Source organism: Cetorhinus maximus, chromosome 15, assembly GCF_964194155.1.
Source record: "Cetorhinus maximus chromosome 15, sCetMax3.hap1.1, whole genome shotgun sequence".
NCBI lineage: Eukaryota > Metazoa > Chordata > Chondrichthyes > Lamniformes > Cetorhinidae > Cetorhinus > Cetorhinus maximus.
Window position 1 is genome coordinate 28812001 of NC_135893.1, and position 22110 is coordinate 28834110.

The 22110-nt window shown below is 50.8% G+C and overlaps 1 protein-coding gene across 2 annotated transcripts in view; it reads right to left on the reverse strand.

Annotated features, from left to right (window-relative positions):
• Positions 1–20624, reverse strand: part of c15h1orf50 (chromosome 15 C1orf50 homolog) — a 65996-nt gene extending 45372 nt beyond the window's left edge. For both annotated transcript variants that reach the window (XR_013578907.1, XM_078558196.1), the window contains exon 1: positions 20473–20624. Coding sequence is in view for 1 of the 2 variants with exons in the window: in XM_078558196.1 (XP_078414322.1) it covers positions 20473–20518 (46 nt within the window). In the remaining variant the exon portion in view is untranslated. The remainder of the gene's footprint in view (positions 1–20472) is intronic.
• Positions 20625–22110: the final 1486 nt, after the last annotated feature.

Here is a 22110-nt window from a genome sequence, read left to right on the forward strand (position 1 = left end):
GGAGTGTGAGGGCTGTCTCTGTGTGAACCCGGGAGTGTTAGCGCTGTCACTGTGTGAACCCGAGAGTGTTAGCGCTGTCACTGTGTGAATTCTGGAGGGTTAGCGCTGTCTCTGTATGAACCCCGGAGTGTTAGCGCTGTCACTGTGTGAACCCGGGAGTGTTAGCGCTGATACTGTGTGAACCCAGGAGTGTTAGCGCTGTCAATGTGTGAGCCCGTGAGTGTTAGCACTGTCATTGAGTGCTCCCGGGATTGTTAGCGGTGTCACTGTGTGAATTCGGGTGTGTTAACGCTGTCACTGTGTGAATTCTGGAGGATTAGCGCTGTCACTGTGTGAACCCAGGAGTGTTAACGCTGTCACTGTGTGAACCCGGGAGTGTTAACGCTGTCATTGTGTGAACCCGGGAGTGTTAACGCTGTCATTGTGTGAACCCGGGAGTGTTAACGCTGTCACTGTGTGAACCCGGGAGTGTTAGCCCTGTCACTGTCTGAATTCAGGAGTGTTAGCACTGTCACTGTGTGAATTCAGGAGTGTTAGGGCTGTCACTGTGTGAACCCGGGAGTGTTAGCGCTGTCACTGTGTGAACCCGGGAGTGTTAGCGCTGTCACTGTGTGAACCCGGGTGTGTTAGCGCTGTCACTGTGTGAATTCGGGTGTGCTAACGCTGTCACTGTGTGAATTCGGGTGTGTTAGCGCTGTCACTGTGTGAATTCATGAGTGTTGGCGCTGATACTGTGTGAACCCCTGAGTGTTAGCGCTGTCACTGTATGAATTTGGAATTGTTAGCGCTGTCACTGTGTGAATTCGGGTGTGTTAACGCTGTCAGTGTGTGAACCCGAGAGTGTTAGCACTGTCACTGTGTGAACCCGGGTGTGTTAGCGCTGTCACTGTGTGAATTCTGGAGGGTTAGCGCTGTCACTGTGTGAACATGGGAGTGTTAGCACTGTCACTGTGTGAATTTGGGTATGTCAACGCTGTCACTGTGTGAACCCGAGAGTGTTAGCACTGTCACTGTGTGAATTTGGGTATGTCAACGCTGTCACTGTGTGAACCCGAGAGTGTTAGCACTGTCACTGTGTGAATTTGGGTATGTCAACGCTGTCACTGTGTGAACCCGAGAGTGTTAGCGCTGTCACTGTGTGAACCCGAGAGTGTTAGCGCTGATACTGTGTGAACCCGGGAGTGTTAGCGCTGTCACTGTGTGATTCCGTGAGTATTAGCGCTGTCACCATGTGAATTCTGGAGGGTTAGCTCTGTCTCGATGTGAAACCGGGAGTGTGAGCCTTGTCTCTGTGTGAACCCGGGAGTGTTAGCGCTGTCATTGTCTGAACTCGGGAGTGTTAGCCCTGTCACTGTCTGAATTCGGGAGTGTTAGCGCTGTCACTGTGTGAATTCAGGTGTGTTAACGCTGCCACTGTGTGAACCCGAGAGTATTAGCACTGTCACTGTGTGTACCCGAGAGTGTTAGCGCTGTCACTGTGTGAATTCTGGAGGGTTAGCGCTGTCACTGTGTGAACCCGGGTGTGTTAACGCTGTCACTGTGTGAACCCAAGAGTGTAAGCACTGTCACTGTGAACCCGAGAGTGTTAGCGCTGTCACTGTGTGAAGTAAGGAGTGTTCGCGCTGTCACTGTGTGAACCCGGGAGTGTTAGCACTGTCACTGTGTGAATTCAGGAGTGTTAGCGCTGACACTGTGTGAACCTGGGAGCGTTAGCGCTGATACTGTGTGAACCCAGGAGTGTTAGCGCTGTCACTGTGTGAACCCGGGAGTGTTAGCGCTGTCACTGTGAACCCGGGAGTGTTAGCGCTGTCACCGTGTGAATTCTGGAGGGTTAGCGCTGTCTCTGTGTGAACCCGGGAGTGTTAGCGCTGTCACTGTGTGAACCCGGGAGTGTTAGCGCTGTCACTGTGTGAACCCGGGAGTGTTAGCGCTGTCACTGTGTGAACCCGGGAGTGTTAGCGCTGTCTCTGTGTGAACCCGGCACTGTTAGCGCTGTCTCTGTGTGAACCCGGGAGTGTTAGCGCTGTCACTGTGTGAACCCGGGAGTGTTAGCGCTGATACTGTGTGAATCCAGGAGTGTTAGCGCTGTCATTGTGTGAGCCCGTGAGTGTTAGCACTGTCACTGAGTGCTCCCAGGATTGTTAGCGGTGTCACTGTGTGAATTTGGTGTGTTAACGCTGTCACTGTGTGAATTCTGGAGGATTAGCGCTGTCACTGTGTGAACCCGGGAGTGTTAGCCCTGTCACTGTCTGAATTCGGGAGTGTTAGCACTGTCACTGTGTGTACCCGGGTGTGTTAGCGCTGTCACTGTGTGAATTCTGGAGGGTAAGCGCTGTCTCTGTGTGAATTCGGTAGTGTTAGCTCTGTCACTGTGTGAATTCGCAAGTGTTAGCGCTGTCTCTATGTGAACCCAGGAGTGTTAGCCCTGTCACTGAGTGAAGCCGGGAGTGTTAGCACTGTCAGTGTGTGAACTCGGAAGTGTTAACGCTGTCACTGTGTGAACCCGGGAGTGTTAGCGCTGTCACAGTATGAATTCTGGAGGGTTAACGCTGTCTCTATGTGAACCCGGGAGTGTGAGGGCTGTCACTGTGTGAACCCGGGAGTGTTAGCGCTGTCACTGTGTGAACCCGGGAGTGTTAGCGCTGTCACTGTGTGAATTAGGGAGTGTTAGTGCTGTCACTGTGTGTACCCGGGTGTGTTAGCGCTGTCACTGTTTGAATTCTGGACGTTTAACGCTGTCACTGTGTGAACCCGGGAGTGCTAACGCTGTCACTGTGTGAACCCGGGAGGGTTAGCCCTGTCACTGTCTGAATTCGGGAGTGTTAGCGCTGTAACTGTGTGAATTTGGGAGTGTTAGCGCTGTCACTATGTGAACCCGGGAGTGTTATGGTTGACACTGTGTGAACCCGGGAGCGTTAGCGCTGTCACTGTGTGAATTCATGAGTGTTGGCGCTGATACTGTGTGAACCCACGAGTGTTAGCGCTGTCACTGTGTGAATTTGGAATTGTTAGCGCTGTCAGTGTGTGAATTAGGGAGTGTCAGCACTGTATCTGTATGAACCTGGGAGTGTTAGTGCTGTCAGTGTGTGAATTCGCAAGTGTTAGCGCTGTCACTGTGTGAATTCGGGTGTGTTAACGCGGTCACTGTGTGAACCCAGAGTGTTAGCGCTGTCACTGTGTGAATTCGGGTTTATGAGCACTGTCACTGTGTGAACCTGGGAGAGTTAGCACTGTCACTGTGTGAATTCGTGAGTGTTAGCGCTGTCACCGTGTGAATTCAGGAGTGTACACGCTGTCAGTGTGTGAATTCGGGTTTATGAGCACTGTCACTGTGTGAACCTGGGAGTGTTAGCGCTGTCACCATGTGAATTCTGGAGGGTTAGCGCTGTCACCGTGTGAATTCAGGAGTGTACACGCTGTCAGTGTGTGAATTCGGGTTTATGAGCACTGTCACTGTGTGAACCTGGGAGTGTTAGCGCTGTCACCATGTGAATTCTGGAGGGTTAGCGCTGTCTCTGTGTGAACCCGGGAGTGTGAGTGTTGTCTCTGTGTGAACCCGGGAGTGTTAGCGCTGACACTGTGTGAACCCAGGAGTGTTAGCGCTGTCATTGTGTGAGCCCGTGAGTGTTAGCACTGTCACTGAGTGCTCCCGGGATTGTTAGCGGTGTCACTGTGTGAATTCGGGTGTGTTAACGCTGTCACTGTGTGAATTCTGGAGGATTAGCGCTGTCACTGTGTGAACCCGGGAGTGTTAACGCTGTCACTGTGTGAATTCGGGTGTGTTAGCGCTGTCACTGTGTGAATTTGGGTGTGTTAACGCTGATACTGTGTGAATTCTGGAGTGTTAGTGCTGTCACTGTGTGAACCCGGGAGTGTTAGCGCTGTCACTGTGTGAACCCGAGAGTGTTAGCACTGCCACTGTGTGTACCCGGGTGTGTTAGCGCTGATACTGTGTGAACCCGGGAGTGTTAGCGCTGTCACTGTGTGATTCCGTGTGTTAACGCTGTCACCATGTGAATTCTGGAGGGTTAGCGCTGTCTCGATGTGAACCCGGGAGTGTTAGCACTGTCATTGTCTGAACCCGGGAGTGTTAGCACTGTCACTGTGTCAACCCGGGAGTGTTAGCACTGTCATTGTCTGAACCCGGGAGTGTTAGCCCTGTCACTGTCTGAATTCGGGAGTGTTAGCGCTGATACTGTGTGAATTTGGGAGTGTTAGCGCTGTCATTATCTGAACCCGGGAGTGATAGCGCTGTCCCTGTGTGATTCCGGGAGTGTTGGCGCTGATACTGTGTGAACCCACGAGTGTTAGCGCTGTCACTGTGTGAATTTGGAATTGTTAGCGCTATCACTTGTGAATTAGGGAGTGTCAGCACTGATTCGGTATGAACCCGGGAGTGTTAGCGCTGTCACTGTGTGAATTCGCAAGTGTTAGTGCTGTCACTGTGTCAATTCGGGTGTGTTAACGCTGTCATTGTGTGTATTCGGAAGTGTTAGCGCTGACACTGTCTGAACCCGGGAGAGTTAGCACTGTCACAGTGTGAATTTGGGAGTGATAGCACTGTCAGTGTGTGAATTAGGGTGTGTCAGCACTGTTACTGTATGAACCCGGGAGTGTTAGCGCTGTCACTGTGTGAATTCGGGAGTGTTAGCGCTGTCAGTGTGTGAATTTGGAATTGTTAGCGCTTTCACTCTGTGAACCCGAGAGTGTTAGCGCTGTCACTGTGTGAATTCAGGAGTGTTAGCGCTGTCACTGTGTGAACCCGGGAGTGTTAGCGCTGTCACTGTGTGAATTCTGGAGTGTTAGCGCTGTCACTGTGTGAATTAGGGAGTGTCAGCACTGTCACTGTGTGAACCCGGGAGTGTCAGCACTGTCACTGCGTGAACCCGGGAGTCTTAGCGCTGTCACTGTGTGAATTCGGTAGTGTTAGCGCTGTCAGTGTGTGAATTCGAGTGTGTTAACGCTGTCACTGTGTGAACCCGGGAATGTCAGCGCTGTCACTGTGTGAACCCAGGAGTGTTAGCGCTGATACTGTTTGAACCCGGGAGAGTTAGCGCTGTCACTGTGTGAATTCGGTAGTGTTAACGCTGTCAGTGTGTGAATTAGGGTGTGTCAGCACTGTCACTGTATGAACCCGGGAATGTTAGCGCTGTCTCTGTGTGAACCCGGGAGTGTTAGTGCTGTCACTGTGTGAATTTGCGAGTGTTAGCATTGTCACTGAGTGAACCCGGGAGTGTTAACGCTGTCACTGAGTGAACCCGGCAGTGTTAGCGCTGTCACTGTGTGAACCCGGGAGTGTTAGTGCTGTCACTGTGTGAACCCGGGAGTGATAGTGCTGTCACTGTGCTTACCCGGGAGTGATAGCGCTGTCACTGTGTGAACCCGGGAGTGTTGGCACTGATACTGTGTGAACCCACGAGTGTTAGCGCTGTCACTGTGCGAATTTGGAATTGTTAACGCTGTCAGTGTGTGAATTAGGGTGTGTCAGCACTGTCACTGTATGAACCCGGGAATGTTAGCGCTGTTTCTGTGTGAACCCGGGAGTGTTAGCGCTGTCACTGTGTGAATTTGCAAGTGTTAGCGCTGTCACTGTGTGAACCCAAGAGCGTTAGCAGTGACACTGTCTGAACCCGGGAGAGTTAGCACTGTCACTGTGTGAATTTGGGAGTGTCAGCACTGTCACTGTATGAACCTGGGAGTGTTAGCGCTGTCTCTGTGTGAACCCGAGAGTGTTAGTGCTGTCACTGTGTGAATTCGGGAGTGTTAGCGCTGTCTCTGTGTGAACCCGGGAGTGTTAGTGCTGTCACTGTGTGAATTCGCAAGTGTTAGTGCTGTCACTGTGTCAATTCGGGTGTGTTAACGCTGTCATTGTGTGTATTCGGAAGTGTTAGCGCTGACACTGTCTGAACCCGGGAGAGTTAGCACTGTCACAGTGTGAATTTAGGAGTGATAGCACTGTCAGTGTGTGAATTAGGGTGTGTCAGCACTGTTACTGTATGAACCCGGGAGTGTTAGCGCTGTCACTGTGTGAATTCGGGAGTGTTAGCGCTGTCAGTGTGTGAATTTGGAATTGTTAGCGCTTTCACTCTGTGAACCCGAGAGTGTTAGCGCTGTCACTGTGTGAATTCAGGAGTGTTAGCGCTGTCACTGTGTGAACCCGGGAGTGTTAGCGCTGTCACTGTGTGAATTCTGGAGTGTTAGCGCTGTCACTGTGTGAATTAGGGAGTGTCAGCACTGTCACTGTGTGAACCCGGGAGTGTCAGCACTGTCACTGCGTGAACCCGGGAGTCTTAGCGCTGTCACTGTGTGAATTCGGTAGTGTTAGCGCTGTCAGTGTGTGAATTCGAGTGTGTTAACGCTGTCACTGTGTGAACCCGGGAATGTTAGCGCTGTCTCTGTGTGAACCCGGGAGTGTTAGTGCTGTCACTGTGTGAATTTGCGAGTGTTAGCATTGTCACTGAGTGAACCCGGGAGTGTTAACGCTGTCACTGAGTGAACCCGGCAGTGTTAGCGCTGTCTCTGTGTGAACCCGGGAGAGTTAGCGCTGTCACTGTGTGAACCCGGGAGTGTTAGTGCTGTCACTGTGTGAACCCGGGAGTGATAGTGCTGTCACTGTGCTTACCCGGGAGTGATAGCGCTGTCACTGTGTGAACCCGGGAGTGTTGGCACTGATACTGTGTGAACCCACGAGTGTTAGCGCTGTCACTGTGCGAATTTGGAATTGTTAACGCTGTCAGTGTGTGAATTAGGGTGTGTCAGCACTGTCACTGTATGAACCCGGGAATGTTAGCGCTGTTTCTGTGTGAACCCGGGAGTGTTAGCGCTGTCACTGTGTGAATTTGCAAGTGTTAGCGCTGTCACTGTGTGAACCCAAGAGGGTTAGCAGTGACACTGTCTGAACCCGGGAGAGTTAGCACTGTCACTGTGTGAATTTGGGAGTGTCAGCACTGTCACTGTATGAACCTGGGAGTGTTAGCGCTGTCTCTGTGTGAACCCGAGAGTGTTAGTGCTGTCACTGTGTGAATTCGGCAGTGTTAGCGCTGTCTCTGTGTGAACCCGGGAGTGTTAGTGCTGTCACTGTGTGAATACGGGAGTGTTAGCGCTGTCACTGTGTGAATTCGGGAGTGTGAGCGCTGTCACTTTGTGAACCCGAGAGTGTTAACGCTGTCACTGTGTGAATTCAGGAGTGTTAGCGCTGTCACTGTGTGAACCCGGGAGTGTTAGCGCTGTCACTGTGTGATCCCGGGAGTGTTAGTGCTGTCACTGTGTTAATTCTGGAGTGTTAGTGCTGTCACTGTGTTAATTAGGGAGTGTCAGCGCTGTCAGTGTGTGAACCCGGGAGTGTTAGTGCTGTCACTGTATGAATTCGGTCGTGTTAACTCTTTCAGTGTGTGAATTCGAGTGTGTTAACGCTGTCATTGTGTGAACCCGGGAATGTCAGCGCTGTCACTGAGTGAACCCGGGAGTGTTAGTGCTGTCACTGTATGAATTCGGTCGTGTTAGCGCTGTCAGTGTGTGAATTCGAGTGTGTTAACGCTGTCATTGTGTGAACCCGGGAATGTCAGCGCTGTCACTGTGTGAACCCAAGAGTGTTAGCGCTAACACTGTGTGAATTCAGAACTGTTAGCTCTGTCGCTGTGTGAATTCGTGAGTGTTAGCGCTGTCACTGTGCGTTCCCGGGAGTGATAGCGCTGATACTGTGTGATCCCGGGAGTGTTAGTGCTGTCACTGTGTTAATTCTGGAGTGTTAGTGCTGTCACTGTGTTAATTAGGGAGTGTCAGCGCTGTCAGTGTGTGAACCCGGGAGTGTTAGTGCTGTCACTGTATGAATTCGGTCGTGTTAACGCTGTCAGTGTGTGAATTCGAGTGTGTTAACGCTGTCATTGTGTGAAGCCGGGAATGTCAGCGCTGTCACTGAGTGAACCCGGGAGTGTTAGTGCTGTCACTGTATGAATTCGGTCGTGTTAGCGCTGTCAGTGTGTGAATTCGAGTGTGTTAACGCTGTCATTGTGTGAACCCGGGAATGTCAGCGCTGTCACTGTGTGAACCCAAGAGTGTTAGCGCTAACACTGTGTGAATTCAGAACTGTTAGCTCTGTCGCTGTGTGAATTCGTGAGTGTTAGCGCTGTCACTGTGCGTTCCCGGGAGTGATAGCGCTGATACTGTGTGATCCCGGGAGTGTTAGTGCTGTCACTGTGTTAATTCTGGAGTGTTAGTGCTGTCACTGTGTTAATTAGGGAGTGTCAGCGCTGTCAGTGTGTGAACCCGGGAGTGTTAGTGCTGTCACTGTATGAATTCGGTCGTGTTAACGCTGTCAGTGTGTGAATTCGAGTGTGTTAACGCTGTCATTGTGTGAAGCCGGGAATGTCAGCGCTGTCACTGAGTGAACCCGGGAGTGTTAGTGCTGTCACTGTATGAATTCGGTCGTGTTAGCGCTGTCAGTGTGTGAATTCGAGTGTGTTAACGCTGTCATTGTGTGAACCCGGGAATGTCAGCGCTGTCACTGTGTGAACCCGAGAGTGTTAGCGCTAACACTGTGTGAATTCAGAACTGTTAGCTCTGTCGCTGTGTGAATTCGTGAGTGTTAGCGCTGTCACTGTGCGTACCCGGGAGTGATAGCGCTGATACTGTGTGAACCCACGAGTGTTAGCACTGTCATTGTGTGAACCCGGGAGTGTTGGCGCTGATACTGTTTGAACCCATGAGTGTTAATGCTGTCACTGTGTGAATTTGGAATTGTTAGCGCTATCAGTGTGTGAATTAGGGAGTGTCAGCACTGATTCTGTATGAACCCGGGAGTGTTAGCGCTGTCTCTGTGTGAACCCAGGAGTGTTAGTGCTCTCACTGTGTGAATTTGCAAGTATTAGCGCTGTCACTGTGTGAACCCAAGAGTGTTAGCGCTGATACTGTGTGAATCCGAGAGTGTTAGCGCTATCACTGTGCGAATTCGCAAGTGTTAACGCTGTCACTGTGTGAATTCGGGTGTGTTAACGCTGTCACTGTGTGAACCCAAGAGTGTAAGCACTGTCACTGTGTGAACCCGAGAGTGTTAGCGCTATCACTGTGTGAATTCGCAAGTGTTAACGCTGTCACTGTGTGAATTCGGGTGTGTTAACGCTTTCACTGGGTGAATTTGGGAGTGTTAGCGCTGTCACTGTGTTAATTAGGGAGTGTCAGCACTGTCACTGAGTGAACCCGGGAGAGTTAGCACTGTCACTGTGTGAATTTGGGAGCGTTAGCGCTGTCAGTGTGTAAATTAGGGTGTGTCAGCACTGTCACTGTATGAACCCGGGAGTGTTAGCGCTGTCTCTGTGTGAACCCGGGAGTGTTAGCGCTGTCAGTGTGTGAATTTGGAATTGTTAGCGCTTTCACTGTGTGAACCCGAGAGTGTTAGTGCTGTCACTGTGTGAATTTGGGTGTGTTAGCGCTGTCACTATGTGAACCCGGGAGTGTTAGCGCTGTCACTGTGTGAGTTCTGGAGGGTAAGCGCTGTCTCTATGTGAACCCGGGAGTGATAGCGCAGTCTCTGTGTGAACCCGGGAGTGTTGGAGCTGATACTGTTTGAACCCACGAGTGTTAGCGCTGTCATTGTGTGAATTTGGAATTGTTAGCGCTGTCAGTGTGTGTATTAGGGAGTGTCAGCACTGTCACTGTGTGAACCCGGGAGTGTCAGCACTGTCATTGCGTGAACCCGGGAGTCTTAGCGCTGTCACTGTGTGAATTCGGTAGTGTTAGCGCTGTCAGTGTGTGAATTCGAGTGTGTTAACGCTGTCACTGTGTGAACCCGGGAATGTCAGCGCTGTCACTGTGTGAACCCAGGAGTGTTAGCGCTGATACTGTTTGAACCCGGGAGAGTTAGCGCTGTCACTGTGTGAATTCGGTAGTGTTAACGCTGTCAGTGTGTGAATTAGGGTGTGTCAGCACTGTCACTGTATGAACCCGGGAATGTTAGCGCTGTCTCTGTGTGAACCCGGGAGTGTTAGTGCTGTCACTGTGTGAATTCAGGAGTGTTAGCGCTGTCACTGTATGAACCCGGGAGTGTTAGCGCTGTCACTGTGTGATCCCGGGAGTGTTAGTGCTGTCACTGTGTTAATTCTGGAGTGTTAGTGCTGTCACTGTGTTAATTAGGGAGTGTCAGCGCTGTCAGTGTGTGAACCCGGGAGTGTTAGTGCTGTCACTGTATGAATTCGGTCGTGTTAACTCTTTCAGTGTGTGAATTCGAGTGTGTTAACGCTGTCATTGTGTGAACCCGGGAATGTCAGCGCTGTCACTGAGTGAACCCGGGAGTGTTAGTGCTGTCACTGTATGAATTCGGTCGTGTTAGCGCTGTCAGTGTGTGAATTCGAGTGTGTTAACGCTGTCATTGTGTGAACCCGGGAATGTCAGCGCTGTCACTGTGTGAACCCAAGAGTGTTAGCGCTAACACTGTGTGATCCCGGGAGTGTTAGTGCTGTCACTGTGTGAATTCGGGAGTGTGAGCGCTGTCACTTTGTGAACCCGAGAGTGTTAACGCTGTCACTGTGTGAATTCAGGAGTGTTAGCGCTGTCACTGTGTGAACCCGGGAGTGTTAGCGCTGTCACTGTGTGATCCCGGGAGTGTTAGTGCTGTCACTGTGTTAATTCTGGAGTGTTAGTGCTGTCACTGTGTTAATTAGGGAGTGTCAGCGCTGTCAGTGTGTGAACCCGGGAATGTTAGCGCTGTCTCTGTGTGAACCCGGGAGTGTTAGTGCTGTCACTGTGTGAATTTGCGAGTGTTAGCATTGTCACTGAGTGAACCCGGGAGTGTTAACGCTGTCACTGAGTGAACCCGGCAGTGTTAGCGCTGTCTCTGTGTGAACCCGGGAGAGTTAGCGCTGTCACTGTGTGAACCCGGGAGTGTTAGTGCTGTCACTGTGTGAACCCGGGAGTGATAGCGCTGTCACTGTGCGTACCCGGGAGTGATAGCGCTGTCACTGTGTGAACCCGGGAGTGTTGGCACTGATACTGTGTGAACCCACGAGTGTTCGCGCTGTCACTGTGCGAATTTGGAATTGTTAACGCTGTCAGTGTGTGAATTAGGGTGTGTCAGCACTGTCACTGTATGAACCCGGGAATGTTAGCGCTGTTTCTGTGTGAACCCGGGAGTGTTAGCGCTGTCACTGTGTGAATTTGCAAGTGTTAGCGCTGTCACTGTGTGAACCCAAGAGGGTTAGCAGTGACACTGTCTGAACCCGGGAGAGTTAGCACTGTCACTGTGTGAATTTGGGAGTGTCAGCACTGTCACTGTATGAACCTGGGAGTGTTAGCGCTGTCTCTGTGTGAACCCGAGAGTGTTAGTGCTGTCACTGTGTGAATTCGGGAGTGTTAGCGCTGTCTCTGTGTGAATTTGGGTGTGTTAACGCTGTCACTGTGTGAATTCTGGAGTGTTAGTGCTGTCACTGTGTGAACCCGGGAGTGTTAGCGCTGTCACTGTGTGAACCCGAGAGTGTTAGCACTGCCACTGTGTGTACCCGGGTGTGTTAGCGCTGATACTGTGTGAACCCGGGAGTGTTAGCGCTGTCACTGTGTGATTCCGTGTGTTAACGCTGTCACCATGTGAATTCTGGAGGGTTAGCGCTGTCTCGATGTGAACCCGGGAGTGTTAGCACTGTCATTGTCTGAACCCGGGAGTGTTAGCACTGTCATTGTCTGAACCCGGGAGTGTTAGCCCTGTCACTGTCTGAATTCGGGAGTGTTAGCGCTGATACTGTGTGAATTTGGGAGTGTTAGCGCTGTCATTATCTGAACCCGGGAGTGATAGCGCTGTCACTGTGTGAACCCGGGAGTGTTAGCACTGTCATTGTCTGAACCCGGGAGTGTTAGCACTGTCATTGTCTGAACCCGGGAGTGTTAGCCCTGTCACTGTCTGAATTCGGGAGTGTTAGCGCTGATACTGTGTGAATTTGGGAGTGTTAGCGCTGTCATTATCTGAACCCGGGAGTGATAGCGCTGTCACTGTGTGAACCCGGGAGTGTTAGCACTGTCACTGTGTCAACCCGGGAGTGTTAGCACCGTCATTGTCTGAACCCGGGAGTGTTAGCCCTGTCACTGTCTGAATTCGGGAGTGTTAGCGCTGATACTGTGTGAATTTGGGAGTGTTAGCGCTGTCATTATCTGAACCCGGGAGTGATAGCGCTGTCCCTGTGTGATTCCGGGAGTGTTGGCGCTGATACTGTGTGAACCCACGAGTGTTAGCGCTGTCACTGTGTGAATTTGGAATTGTTAGCGCTATCACTTGTGAATTAGGGAGTGTCAGCACTGATTCGGTATGAACCCGGGAGTGTTAGCGCTGTCACTGTGTGAATTCGCAAGTGTTAGTGCTGTCACTGTGTCAATTCGGGTGTGTTAACGCTGTCATTGTGTGTATTCGGAAGTGTTAGCGCTGACACTGTCTGAACCCGGGAGAGTTAGCACTGTCACAGTGTGAATTTGGGAGTGATAGCACTGTCAGTGTGTGAATTAGGGTGTGTCAGCACTGTTACTGTATGAACCCGGGAGTGTTAGCGCTGTCACTGTGTGAATTCGGGAGTGTTAGCGCTGTCAGTGTGTGAATTTGGAATTGTTAGCGCTTTCACTCTGTGAACCCGAGAGTGTTAGCGCTGTCACTGTGTGAATTCAGGAGTGTTAGCGCTGTCACTGTGTGAACCCGGGAGTGTTAGCGCTGTCACTGTGTGAATTCTGGAGTGTTAGCGCTGTCACTGTGTGAATTAGGGAGTGTCAGCACTGTCACTGTGTGAACCCGGGAGTGTCAGCACTGTCACTGCGTGAACCCGGGAGTCTTAGCGCTGTCACTGTGTGAATTCGGTAGTGTTAGCGCTGTCAGTGTGTGAATTCGAGTGTGTTAACGCTGTCACTGTGTGAACCCAGGAGTGTTAGCGCTGATACTGTTTGAACCCGGGAGAGTTAGCGCTGTCACTGTGTGAATTCGGTAGTGTTAACGCTGTCAGTGTGTGAATTAGGGTGTGTCAGCACTGTCACTGTATGAACCCGGGAATGTTAGCGCTGTCTCTGTGTGAACCCGGGAGTGTTAGTGCTGTCACTGTGTGAATTTGCGAGTGTTAGCATTGTCACTGAGTGAACCCGGGAGTGTTAACGCTGTCACTGAGTGAACCCGGCAGTGTTAGCGCTGTCTCTGTGTGAACCCGGGAGAGTTAGCGCTGTCACTGTGTGAACCCGGGAGTGTTAGTGCTGTCACTGTGTGAACCCGGGAGTGATAGTGCTGTCACTGTGCTTACCCGGGAGTGATAGCGCTGTCACTGTGTGAACCCGGGAGTGTTGGCACTGATACTGTGTGAACCCACGAGTGTTAGCGCTGTCACTGTGCGAATTTGGAATTGTTAACGCTGTCAGTGTGTGAATTAGGGTGTGTCAGCACTGTCACTGTATGAACCCGGGAATGTTAGCGCTGTTTCTGTGTGAACCCGGGAGTGTTAGCGCTGTCACTGTGTGAATTTGCAAGTGTTAGCGCTGTCACTGTGTGAACCCAAGAGGGTTAGCAGTGACACTGTCTGAACCCGGGAGAGTTAGCACTGTCACTGTGTGAATTTGGGAGTGTCAGCACTGTCACTGTATGAACCTGGGAGTGTTAGCGCTGTCTCTGTGTGAACCCGAGAGTGTTAGTGCTGTCACTGTGTGAATTCGGGAGTGTTAGCGCTGTCTCTGTGTGAACCCGGGAGTGTTAGTGCTGTCACTGTGTGAATTCGGGAGTGTTAGCGCTGTCACTGTGTGAATTCGGGAGTGTGAGCGCTGTCACTTTGTGAACCCGAGAGTGTTAACGCTGTCACTGTGTGAATTCAGGAGTGTTAGCGCTGTCACTGTGTGAACCCGGGAGTGTTAGCGCTGTCACTGTGTGATCCCGGGAGTGTTAGTGCTGTCACTGTGTTAATTCTGGAGTGTTAGTGCTGTCACTGTGTTAATTAGGGAGTGTCAGCGCTGTCAGTGTGTGAACCCGGGAGTGTTAGTGCTGTCACTGTATGAATTCGGTCGTGTTAACTCTTTCAGTGTGTGAATTCGAGTGTGTTAACGCTGTCATTGTGTGAACCCGGGAATGTCAGCGCTGTCACTGAGTGAACCCGGGAGTGTTAGTGCTGTCACTGTATGAATTCGGTCGTGTTAGCGCTGTCAGTGTGTGAATTCGAGTGTGTTAACGCTGTCATTGTGTGAACCCGGGAATGTCAGCGCTGTCACTGTGTGAACCCAAGAGTGTTAGCGCTAACACTGTGTGAATTCAGAACTGTTAGCTCTGTCGCTGTGTGAATTCGTGAGTGTTAGCGCTGTCACTGTGCGTTCCCAGGAGTGATAGCGCTGATACTGTGTGATCCCGGGAGTGTTAGTGCTGTCACTGTGTTAATTCTAGAGTGTTAGTGCTGTCACTGTGTTAATTAGGGAGTGTCAGCGCTGTCAGTGTGTGAACCCGGGAGTGTTAGTGCTGTCACTGTATGAATTCGGTCGTGTTAACGCTGTCAGTGTGTGAATTCGAGTGTGTTAACGCTGTCATTGTGTGAAGCCGGGAATGTCAGCGCTGTCACTGAGTGAACCCGGGAGTGTTAGTGCTGTCACTGTATGAATTCGGTCGTGTTAGCGCTGTCAGTGTGTGAATTCGAGTGTGTTAACGCTGTCATTGTGTGAACCCGGGAATGTCAGCGCTGTCACTGTGTGAACCCGAGAGTGTTAGCGCTAACACTGTGTGAATTCAGAACTGTTAGCTCTGTCGCTGTGTGAATTCGTGAGTGTTAGCGCTGTCACTGTGCGTACCCGGGAGTGATAGCGCTGATACTGTGTGAACCCACGAGTGTTAGCACTGTCATTGTGTGAACCCGGGAGTGTTGGCGCTGATACTGTTTGAACCCATGAGTGTTAATGCTGTCACTGTGTGAATTTGGAATTGTTAGCGCTATCAGTGTGTGAATTAGGGAGTGTCAGCACTGATTCTGTATGAACCCGGGAGTGTTAGCGCTGTCTCTGTGTGAACCCAGGAGTGTTAGTGCTCTCACTGTGTGAATTTGCAAGTATTAGCGCTGTCACTGTGTGAACCCAAGAGTGTTAGCGCTGATACTGTGTGAATCCGAGAGTGTTAGCGCTATCACTGTGCGAATTCGCAAGTGTTAACGCTGTCACTGTGTGAATTCGGGTGTGTTAACGCTGTCACTGTGTGAACCCAAGAGTGTAAGCACTGTCACTGTGTGAACCCGAGAGTGTTAGCGCTATCACTGTGTGAATTCGCAAGTGTTAACGCTGTCACTGTGTGAATTCGGGTGTGTTAACGCTTTCACTGGGTGAATTTGGGAGTGTTAGCGCTGTCACTGTGTTAATTAGGGAGTGTCAGCACTGTCACTGAGTGAACCCGGGAGAGTTAGCACTGTCACTGTGTGAATTTGGGAGCGTTAGCGCTGTCAGTGTGTAAATTAGGGTGTGTCAGCACTGTCACTGTATGAACCCGGGAGTGTTAGCGCTGTCTCTGTGTGAACCCGGGAGTGTTAGCGCTGTCAGTGTGTGAATTTGGAATTGTTAGCGCTTTCACTGTGTGAACCCGAGAGTGTTAGTGCTGTCACTGTGTGAATTTGGGTGTGTTAGCGCTGTCACTATGTGAACCCGGGAGTGTTAGCGCTGTCACTGTGTGAGTTCTGGAGGGTAAGCGCTGTCTCTATGTGAACCCGGGAGTGATAGCGCAGTCTCTGTGTGAACCCGGGAGTGTTGGAGCTGATACTGTTTGAACCCACGAGTGTTAGCGCTGTCATTGTGTGAATTTGGAATTGTTAGCGCTGTCAGTGTGTGAATTAGGGAGTGTCAGCACTGTATCTGTATGAACCCGTGAGTGTTAGTGCTGTCACTGTGTGAATTCGGTAGTGTTAGCGCTGTCAGTGTGTGAATTCGCAAGTGTTAGCACTGTCACTGCGTGAATTCGGGTGTGTTAACGCTGTCACCGTGTGAACCCAAGAGCGTAAGCACTGTCACTGTGTGAAGCCGGGATTGTTAGTGCTGTCTCTGTGTGAACCCGGGAGTGTTGGCGCTGTCACTGTGTGAACCCGGGAGTGTTGGCGCTGTCACTGTGTGAATTCTGGAGGGTTAGCTCTGTCACTGTGTGAACCCGGGAGTGTTAGCGCTGTCGCTGTGTGAACCCGGGAGTGTTAGCACTGATACTGCGTGAACGCAGGAGTGTTAGCGCTGTCACTGTATGAGCCTGTGAGTGTTAGCACTGTCACTGAGTGCTCCCGGGATTGTTAGCGGTGTCACTGTGCGAATTCGGGTCTGTTAACACTGTCACTGTGTGAACCAGGGAGTGTTAGCGCTGTCACTGTGTGAACCTGGGAGTGTTAGCGCTGTCACTGTGTGAATTCTGGAGTGTTAGTGTTGTCACTGTGTGAATTAGGGAGTGTTAGCGCCGTCACTGTGTGAACCAGGGAGTGTTAGCACTGTCACTGTGTGAACCCGAGAGTGTTAGCGCTGTCACTGTGTGAACCCGAGACTGTTAGCGCTATCACTGTGTGAATTCGTTAGTGTTAGCGCTGTCACTGTGTGAACCCAGGAGCGTTATCACTGATACTGTGTGAACCTAGGGGTTTTAGCGCTGTCACTGTCTCAACCCGGGAGCCTTAGCACCGTCACGATGTGAATTTGGGAGCGTTAGCGCTGTCAGTGTTTGAATTTGGGTGTGTCAGCACTGTCACTGTATGAACCCGGGAGTGTTAGTGCGGTCTCTGTGTGAATTCTGGAGTGTTAGTTCTGTCACTGTGTGAATTAGGGTGTGTCAGCACTGTCACTGTATGAACCCGGGAGTGTTAGTGCTGTCTCTGTGTGAATTCTGGAGTGTTAGTGCTGTCACTGTGTGAATTAGGGTGTGTCAGCACTGTCACTGTATGAACCCGGGAGTGTTAGCGCTAACACTGTGTGAATTCGGTAGTGTTAGCGCTGTCACTGTGTGAATTCGGGTCTGTTAACGCTGTCACTGTGTGAACCCGGGAATGTCAGCGCTATCACTGTGTGAATTCGGTAGTGTTAGCGCTGTCACTGTGTGAATTCGGGTCTGTTAACGCTGTCACTGTGTGAACCCGAGACTGTTAGCGCTATCACTGTGTGAATTCGTTAGTGTTAACACTGTCACTGTGTGAACCCGAGACTGTTAGCGCTATCACTGTGTGAATTCGTTAGTGTTAGCGCTGTCACTGTGTGAACCCAGGAGTGTTAGCGCTGTCTCTGTATGAACCCAGGAGTGTTAGCGCTGTCTCTGTGTGAACCCGGGAGTCTTAGCACTGTCACGATGTGAATTTGGGAGTGTTAGCGCTGGCAGTGTGTGAATTTGGGTGTGTCAGCACTGTCACTGTATGAACCCGGGAGTGTTAGCACTGTCTCTGTGTGAACCCGGGACCGTTAGCGCTGTCTCTGTGTCAACCCAGGAGTGTTAGCGCTGTCAGTGTGTGAATTCGGGAGTGTTAACGCTGACACTGTGTGAACCCGGGAGTGTTAGCGCTGTCAGTGTGTGAACCCGGGAGTGTTAGCGCTAACACTGTGTGAACCCGGGAGCGTTAGCGCTGTCACTGTGTGAATTTGGAATTGTTAGCGCTGTCACTTTGTGAATTCGGGTGTGTTAACGCTGTCTCTGTGTGAACCCGAGAGTGTTAGCACTGTCACTGTGTGAACCCGGGAGTGTTAGCGCTGTCAGTGTGTGAACCCGGGAGTGTTAGCGCTGACACTGTGTGAATTCTGGAGGGTTAGCGCTGTCACCGTGTGAATTCTGGAGGGTTAGCGCTGTCTCCGTGTGAACCCGGGAGTGTGAGCGCAGTCTCTGTGTGAAACCGGGAGTGTTGGCGCTGATACAGTGTGAACCCAGCAGTTTTAGCGCTGTTACTGTGTGTGCCCGTGAGTGGTAGCACTGTCACTGAGTGCTCCCGGGATTGTTAGCGGTGTCACTGTGTGAATTCAGGAGTGTTAGCGCTGTCACAGTGTGAACCTGGGAGTGTAGCGCTGTCACTGTGTGAATTCTGGATTGTTAGTGCTGTCACTGTGTGAACCTGGGAGTGTTAGCGCTATCACTGTGTGAATTCTGGAGTGTTAGCGCTGTCACTGTGTGAATTCGGGAGTGTTAGCGCTATCACTGAGTGAAGCCGGGAATGTCAGCGCTGTCACTGTGTGAATTCGGTAGTGTTAACGCTATCAGTGTGTGATTTCGGGTGTGTTAACGCTGTCACTGTGTGAACCCGGGAGTGTTAGCGCTGTCTCTGTGTGAACCTGGGAGTGTTAGTGCTGTCACTGTGTGAATTCGCGAGTATTAGTGCTGTCACTGAGTGAACCCGGGAGTGTTAGTGCTGTCACTGAGTGAACCCGGGAGTGTTAGTGCTGTCACTGTGGGAATTCGGTAGTGTTAGCGCTGTCAGTGTGTGAACCCAGGAGTGTTAGCGCTCTCACTGTGTGAATTCGGTAGTGTTAGCGCTGTCAGTGTGTGAATTCGTGAGTGTTAGCGCTGTCACCATATGAATTCTGGAGTGTTAGCGCTGTCACTGTGTGAATTCGGTAGTGTTAGCGCTCAGTGTGTGATTTCGGGTGTGTTAACGCTGTCACTGTGTGAACCCGAGACCGTTAGCGCTATCTCTGTGTGAATTCGTTAGTGTTAGCGCTGTCACTGTGTGAACCCAGGAGTGTTTACGCTGATACTGTGTGAACCTAGGAGTTTTAGCGCTGTCACTGTGTGAACCCAGGAGTGTTAGCACCGATACTGTGTGAATTTGGGAGTGTTAGCGCTGTAAGTGTGTGAGTTAGGGTGTGTCAGCACTGTCACTGTATGAACCCGGGAGTGTTAGCGCTGTCTCTGTGTGAACCCGGGAGTGTTAGTGCTGTCACTGTGTGAATTCGCGAGTGTTAGTGCTGTCACTGTGTGAACCCATGATTGTTAGCACTGTCACTGAGTGAACCCGGAAGTGTTAGACCTGTCACTGTGTGAATTCGGTAGCGTTAGCTCTGTCAGTCTGTGAATTCGGTAGTGTTTGCGCTGTCACTGTGTGAACCCGTGAGTGTTAGCACTGTCACTGAGTGAACCCGGGAGCGTTAGTACTGTCACTGTGTGAATTCGGGTGTGTTAACGCTGTCACTGCGTGAACACGAGAGTGTTAGCGCTAACACTGTGTGAATTTGGTAGTGTTAGCGCTGTCACCATGTGTATTCTGGAGGGTTAGCGCTGTCTCTATGTGAACCCGGGAGTGTGAGCGCTGTCTCTGTGTGAACCTGGAAGTGTTAGCGCTGTCACTGTGTGATCCCAGGAGTGTTAGCACTGTCGCTGTGTGAACCCGGGAGTGTTAGCGCTGATACTGTGTGATCCCAGGAGTGTTAGCACTGTCGCTGTGTGAACCCGGGAGTGTTAGCGCTGTCTCTGTGTGAAGTCGGGAGTGTTAACGCTGTCACTGTGTGAACCCGAGAGTGTTAGCACTGTCGCTGTGTGAATTCGTGAGTGTTAGCGCTGTCACTGTATGAACCCGGGAGTGTTAGCACTGTCTCTGTGTGAAGTCGCGAGTGTTAACGCTGTCACTGTGTGAACCCGAGAGGGTTAGCACTGTCACTGTGTGAAGTCGGGAGTGTTAACACTGTCACTGTGTGAACCCGAGAGTGTTAGCACTGTCACTGTGCGTACCCGGGAGTGTTAGCGCTGTCACTGTGTGGACCCGGGAGTGTTAATGCTGTCATTGTGTGAACCCGGGAGTGTTAGCCCTGTCACTGTCTGAATTCGGGAGTGTTAGCGCTGTCAGTGTGTGACTTCTGGAGGGTTAGCGCTGTCACTGTGTGAACCCGGGATTGTTAGCGCTGTCACTGTATGAACCCGGGAGTGTGAGCGCTGTCACTGTATGAACCCGGGAGTGTGAGCGCTGTCAGTGTGTGAACCCGGGAGTGTTAGCGCTGTTACTGTGTGAACCCAGGACCGTTAGCGCTGTCACTGTGTGAACCCGGCACTGTTAGCGCTGTCACTGTGTGAACCCGGGAGTGTTAGCGCTGTCACTGTGTGAACCCGGCACTGTTAGCGCTGTCACTGTGTGAACCCGGGAGTGTTAGCGCTGTCACTGTGTGAACCCAGGACCGTTAGCGCTGTCACTGTGTGAACCCGGCACTGTTAGCGCTGTCACTGTGTGAACCTGGGAGTTTTAATGCTGTCACTCTGTGAACTTGAGAGTGATCCCCCTGTGCCCTTTCTCCTTTTGGAATTTTAAACAACTGTAGTAAATCATTAGTTAGGCATCATCTAGCACTGAGATGATCAGAGTGCACGTTCCTTGCTGGATTCTGGGTGGATTCTGTATTTTACCTAAGACTCTGAAAACTCTGGTTCTGACTGATTAAAAAATTCACCTGTTCCCATTGACTATGGTCCTTGGGGCACACACACTGTTTTCAAACTTATATAACTGCTGACATTTAGTTATACTCTCACTGCATTTGTATCTATAATAATTAGATATCTGCCCTCCATCTTACCAGTTGAGATGTTTGCTGTGCTGTTCTCAGTGTTAACATGGCTCATGTTGTCTCCGGGTGGTTCTGGCTCAGGGTCTGGCCCTAGCTCTGTCTTGGCCCTCTTCTCCACACAGACTATACAAACTGGCTGGGGTGACTGCTTCTTAAATCCAGGGTCCTTGCTCCTCCAACAGAGCTGTCCTCTCAGCTCCTTAAACAAAACAGCATCGCTCCGCTCTCTTTCAACCGTGACATTGTGGACGAAAACTCAATAATTAACGGGCGGGTCACTGAGACCGAGCCGCAAAAATTGTAGGCGCCAACTGAAGAAGCGAAGCCTCAGAGAATGCAGTAGGTTGTGATCAGGATAGTGACAGGCAGCTACCTGTCATTGCTAGCTTGTGTAACTTTGTGGTTATGTCACAGACACACGAGTTCTGAGGCCGGCTGATCCAGGAACACAGCGGAACAAAAGGAGAAACACCATTCTCAGAACACAGCAAAATCAAAAAGCACGCAGACGTGAGCAGAGAGAATGGTGTACAAACAAATCTCTGTTGCTCAGCAACTGCACTCTAAAAGAATAAAAGGACCTGCATTTACATAGCACCCGGCACAACCTCAGGATATGCCAATCAACCGCTTTACAAATCAGTGAAGCACGTCTGAAGTGTAGTCACTGTAATAATGCAGGAAACGCAGCAACCAATTTGTGCACAGCAAGATCCCACAAACAGCACTAAGATAATGACAAGATAATTTGTCTTGGGGAAGTTGGTTGTGGGATAATTATTGGCCAGGACAATCGGTATGTCACCCGTGCTCTTCTTCACAGCGGTGCCATGGGATCTCCTTCAACCACCTGAGAGAGCAGACAGGGCCTCGCTTTAACCTCTCGCCCAAAAGCTGGAAACTCCGACAGTGCAGCGTCCTCTCAGTACCTCATTGAGGTGCTGGATGAGATTTTGTTTCAAGTCTCTGGAGTGGGACTTGACCCCAAACTGAATCAGAAATGAGAGTCAAAAAGCCTCAGGCGATAATTTTGACGTGCTTAATTCTGATGCAACTGATGACTGGTGGTTTGTCAATGTGCTGCTCCATGGGTCAGCTCTAGAAACACTGTGTGGTGTGATACTGAGACTCACAGGCTGGGAAGGTCACAGGTTTGAGCTCTGTTTGCATTGCGCCCGGTCTCAACACTCCTAAGCTAGAGAGAGGAGGGAAAGAAAAGACAATCGTCCAGGGTTCCCATTCCAGATATCTCTCTGTGATTCCTGCTGGATAGGGCATGTGTAGGGGCTTCAGGTAACGACAGGAGCAGACTCGACAATGATGCCCACTGTGGAGAAATAGCCAGTTGCCATTCATATGACAAGAGTGGCCATTCAGGCAAGGTGGTGTGGTCATTGCTGGCCTTTTACAAAGTTGTACCTCGTAAAAATCAGCACCATCGGGTGTGGAGCAGACAGGATTGGATGGACTTTCAGTTGGTAATTGGATTATTATTGATGCATTAGTGGCTGACAACGCCAACAGTTTGAAACACATTCTGCCCAACTTTCAGATTCACTGATTTTTTTTAAACTGTCTTTCATATATTTTATACACGCGCACACACACTCACAGACAAACACACTCACACATACGTACAAATATACA